Source organism: Sesamum indicum, linkage group LG8, assembly GCF_026168435.1.
Source record: "Sesamum indicum cultivar Baizhima isolate 11 linkage group LG8, ASM2616843v1, whole genome shotgun sequence".
Classification (NCBI taxonomy): Eukaryota; Viridiplantae; Streptophyta; class Magnoliopsida; order Lamiales; family Pedaliaceae; genus Sesamum; species Sesamum indicum.
Genome location: NC_142664.1, coordinates 20,030,090 through 20,035,578, shown reverse-complemented (window position 1 = coordinate 20,035,578; position 5,489 = coordinate 20,030,090). Strand labels below are relative to the sequence as shown.

Here is a 5,489-nt window from a genome sequence, read left to right as displayed (position 1 = left end):
ATGAATTCAAATATTATGAAAGTGTTTCAATGGGTTCAGACTGTAGCTCGGTTTACAAGACGTTACCTGACATATTTCTCTATAGCTCACACATTTATTCAAACAACGACGTTCGAAGAATTAAAATCATAAAAAATAAAAAATTATATAATCTATTTGTTATTCTAAAATGATAAAAAAATTAAAATATCAAAATACAAAACATATGTGAGAAAATATATTTAATTGTAGTACAATATATAAACATCAATCCTCTATTAGATGAAGACATTTTGGGCTCCAATAGTTGTTGGATAAATCCACCGGTTGTGGGCCCGAATAATGAAACCCTAAGTCAATTATTATAGAAAATTGTGGGTTTATAAAATTTTTATACAAATCAATATTATAGAAATATATACAAATATCTACAGATCTAACAGAAATAGTAAACGAAAAATAAAAAATAGTAAGAAGGATATGGTTCAAGGGTCAGATCCGACAGAGGGAAGCCCACAACTGAAGCTGGTAACTACTCACGGTTGCTAACACCCAAAGGAACTACCAAAGTTCAGTCACACAAACACACTCAGGTTTCCACTAAGGAAATCGTTTACAGATAACCTTTTAATCAAAGAAGAGAAAGAGATAGAAGATTTCTAGTTCTGTTATCTTCATCAGAAACCAGTAAAGGTATTTATAGAGGTAGGGCTTTGATATCTAAAAGAGAGACATTAATTATCAGAGAGAGACGAAGAAGGCAGAGGAAAAATCGAGAGTAGAAGAATGGCGGAAAAGAAAGAGAGAAGAGGGGTTGAAAAAGATGAGGAGGCGAAAAAGACATTAGGATTTTTCACCTGTGGTAGATTGGGGTATAAATATAAGAGGGACCGAGTGGGGTAGTGGGTTGGGTGGCTAAAGTGCGCTGGAATGTAGAATGGGCCAAGACAGCAGATTTCGGCTGAGCCGTCCGATGTGGGTTGAGGCGATTTTAGGCTGGACCTATCGATTAGGTCATGGGCCAAAATATAACAATAATATTGAAAGCGGACGGGAAAATAGCATCCCGACACGTTTACTTCTCAGGATGACTTACAATAAATAATTATATAAGTCTTAAGACTTTCAATTAGCTGGCAAGAATTCTTTAATTTATCGTAGGACACTTGTTCCTATGGATCTATTGAAAATTACTAAGATATGATCTTGTATTAGTTTGGATTAAAAATATGTCCATAAGCAAGATGATATCCATTATCGTTTAGATGATAATTATATTTAAGTTCATAATTGATGATGAGATTAAATTATGAAAACGAATAAATTACGTTTGATTACCAGCAATCTTGGACATGCCTAATTAATTAAGAGGATAATACGAAAAGGGGATATAGGAAAGGTATTATTAAACCAATATGGCAAATTTGGTATGATTTAGAGATATCGACTTCTTTTTAATTAAATTTTGTTGTCAGCTCAAAAGTTGTCTCCACGTTCTCCTCGTGAAAATGAGGGGAAAAAAAGGGAGGGCTTTTGGTTAAAAGAATAAGGTTATGATTCGAAAAAAATAAATAAATTATGTGTACAAGTATACATAATAAAGAATTAAATTATATAATAAACTTTGTAGTGTACTAATATTATGTAAAATTATCGAAGTACTTGTAATTATGTTAAGTTTAAAGAAAGATTGATATAATTTATTCTAATTATGTATAGGACATTAGAGGATGTTTGGCTGAGTTTATAAATTCCTCAAAATATGTTTGAGAGTTTATAAGATTTTGATAATTGTTTGGTAATTTTTTTTGAAAAAAAAGAGCTTATAAGATCCTAAAATAAAGTATTTTGAATTTTGTAAACTTTTTAAAAATAGTTAATTTTACCCAACCTTTTTAAATATTGTATAAGCTCTTTAATCTTAAAATCCAATAGACAAAACACACTCATAATTAGTATTGTTAGTATTTCATTTCTACCCTCCATCTAACTAACTGTCCGCCCTTGATAGCAAAATTATCTATTTATATTGTTTTAAATTCTAGTAGTTTGATGTACTTCGGTCATTATTACAGAATGAACGACTTATTAAGGCAAAATGCTTTTCTAATACCATAAGACAAAGATAGAATTTATTTTGCTACCACAATTATGACAAGTGTCATTTTTAGTTCTATAAAACTCATATCTCAAAAAGTCACATGCATTGTGGTTTTAGGACTAAAAAGGCGTTGTAATTTTGGGACTAAAAAGGTTCAAAATCACATTTGTCAGAACTAAAAAGATGTGATTTTGAGTTTCACGGGTAAAAAACGACACTTGCCATAGTTCTGGTATTAAAAAAAATTCAGCCCTTATTTTATGGGACTAAAAAAATATTTTGCCCAACTTATTATGTCAAATACTCTAACATTCTATAAGTTTAGTATCTTATTTATCCAAACATTTAATTTTTTTTTTAAAAATAAAATTTAATATTTTTAAAATTTTAAAATATATTATAAGATATAGGATAAGGCAAACACCCCTAAATCCAAGCTCCAAGGCCAACATACTAATTAATGAAACTATATTAGCTAATGAAATATTCGTCTCCAAATTGTGTTTTTTCAAAGTTGTTTGGTAGACAATCATCATCAGCAGACAATAACAATCTTTCAGATTACAAGCTTTCAAAACCAATCACTACATACACGACTTTCAAATTTCGGTGGGAAAGAAAAGCAATCGAGACCAAGAGATTGTGGGTTCAAATTTTACGAATGTGATTATATAAAATTATAAAAAATGTAATATATAATTATGGTTAATTGTTATGGTTAAAAATAAAAAAATCGTAACAAATAGTTATTGACTATAACCATATAACGGTTATTGGCCGTGGTATCTGTGAGGGTGGCTAAAATATTTACCTATCATAAATATTCTGGGTCTTAACCATGATAAATAAGTTTTTCTTAACGAAAAATCTATGTTTTTGCAATGTTCTTATTGAATCGTGGTCAATTAATCTTATTTACCATGTCTTTTGGTCTATAACTATTAAAATTGTAGTCGATGATTAATTTTTTTTAGTGTAATCTATTTTTTGAATAATATTTTATTTTTTATTTATTTTGAATATATTTATTAATTTAAAAACAACTAGATATATATATATATAATTAGTATTTGAATTTAAATATATTTGTTGATATTGCTATTTTTGTTGATATAGTAATGATACGAATTTTATTAAAAAAAAAATAAAGAAAACAGGTAAAAAAACGAAACAGTGCAAAATCAAAATTAGTGGGAAAATCAAAATCAGTACGAGGAAATGTAGGGTTTGGGTCAATTATTACAAGATTGAACTACTAAAAAAATTCAAGAACTCAACAGGAGAAATGGTGGATTTGTAACTAACACTTGCCAGAAATTCAAAAAGCGATTCTTCATTCAAACTTTTGATAACGTGTATTTGAATAGCTAGCAATTATTGCAAGCTGACTATTTTTCGCTTGCTTTAGTAAACCTAGTCAAATACGAGTATATGCCTCAACTATCCAGATGTGAAGCCATCTACTTAGAATATTACTTGCCAAGTAGATCGGACTTTTTTATTTGTTGCATCTTTCCCAAAAATAATTCATTTATTTCTCAAAGAGAGATGGAAAATTCATTGAATATATAACGGTCGTGTGTATAAATTTTTCAAATAAAATAAAGACGATATAATTTTTGTACACTTACCATGTAAGAAAGGACAACTTCTAGTCGAAGATTTTGAATTTTTTTAATTTTTGATATAAGGATTTGTATGTGTAGGTAATTTGTATGTACTCTTATAAATGATTTATAATTTTAAAAACATATCCTAACTCGTAATAGAAATAAAAGGCAAAATCGTTATTTTTTTTATACAAAACAAAACTTAAAATAATAAATCTAATTAATAATTCACCCATACCGCTTTCCATCCTAGCAATATTAATTAATTATTATGACAAAATAATATAAGCGGCGATGCCCAAAAAAAAAGATATAAAAGAAACAAATATCCATTATTTTTACAAAAATGAAAATTAAAAAAAATAAAAAAGGAGTGGAAACTGTAGAGGAATTCAAATGTAGTATGTTTTCCTTCCTACCATGTACAAGTTTTTGTCCCAAAATGTCCAAATATAAGGTAAAAAAAAAGGAAAAAAAAAATAAATCTAAGAACGGGGGACCTGAATCTGCCAAACTTTAATCTCAGAATCCAAACCTCCACTGTAAACCAGGTAAGAGTGGCCCGAATCATTACTGCTGTTACTGTTGTTGCTGTCCGGAGCTGCTGTCAAACACTTGACAGGATTTCTGTGCCCTTCAAGAACTGCCAGACAAGAATAACTATTTCCACTCCCTGTTGATCTCTTCCAAACTCTCACTGTTCTGTCAGCCGATCCACTGAACAGCAAATCCGACACAACGGACAAGCACAAGATAGCCTTGGTGTGGCCCCTCAGCGCTCCAGCTACCGTCATATGGGCTGCGCTGCCGTCCTTCTCCCACACAATTATCGACCTGTCGCAGGCGCCGGAGTACAGCACCGAACCGTCACTGCTTAAAGCCAATGCGTTCACAGCCGATTTATGCTTTTCGAGAGTGGAAACGAGTGAATGTTTCTTCTCCCCGTCGGGTTTTCGCCAGACTTTGATTGTTTTATCGGCTGAGCCGGTGTAAACGAGGCCGTCGTCGGACAAGACGACGGCGTTGATCGCGTCGTCGTGTGCATTTTGGACCGATTCCAGGCACTTGAAATCTGAAGTTCGCCAGACTTTGAGGGTTCTATCCCACGAAACAGAGTATAACAAAGAGCCATCTCTTGTCAAAGCCAGCGCTGACACTGCGTCTACGTGATGAACCCACGTGCATTTCTTGTGCCGGCGCACTTTAACGTAGTTCTTGGCAGAGAAAAGACGCATACATCTGTCGCTAATAGTCGGTAAAACCGTCACAAGCTTGTATTTTTGGTAATCCGTGGAGTTATCGATTTTCCATACACGGATCTTGTGGTCGTGGTGGGCGGTGAAGAGCTTGTCGCCTGAGACCACGATCGATTTCACAGAACTGCAGCCTTCTGCAACTGTGTATCCGTGGGACGAAGAGGGACTACGATCCCAGACGCGGATTTCTCCGTCTGAAGCGCCGCTGTAGAGGTGCTTTCCGGCGAGAGCAAGGGAGAATACGGAGGAAGAGTGGCCTTTAAGGGTGGCTAGGCAGTGGTGGTAGGCGGAGGCGCTGTCTCTGCTGGCGGTGGGGTGTTCGAGGGGTGGTGTTAGAGAAGGAACAGATGGCAGACTTGATTGAGAGGCGAGGGATGAATTTGAAGATGAATCTGAATTGTGGGTGATGGATTGTGATTGATCAGAGTATTGGGGTTTGTTGGGGTGGAAAGACAACGGGCATGGAAGAATTCTGCCCATCTTCCGTCTCTTGAGAAGAAAGAGTGAGAGTAAGGTAGAAAGAATGGCGGGTTTTGAACTCCA

At 33.8% G+C, this 5,489-nt stretch overlaps 1 protein-coding gene across 1 annotated transcript; it reads right to left on the bottom strand.

Moving 5' to 3' along the window:
- Positions 1-4,003: 4,003 nt before the first annotated feature.
- On the bottom strand, positions 4,004-5,489 carry LOC105168203 (protein JINGUBANG). Its single transcript, XM_011088180.3, has one exon. It carries the CDS (start codon positions 5,424-5,426, stop codon positions 4,176-4,178), a length of 1,251 nt encoding a protein of 416 aa, XP_011086482.2. The 5' UTR covers positions 5,427-5,489; the 3' UTR covers positions 4,004-4,175.

Excerpts from the sequence above, each read along its gene's own strand:
- LOC105168203 (XM_011088180.3), bottom strand. The coding sequence starts at position 5,426 with ATGGGCAGAATTCTTCCATGCCCGTTGTCTTTCCACCCCAACAAACCC.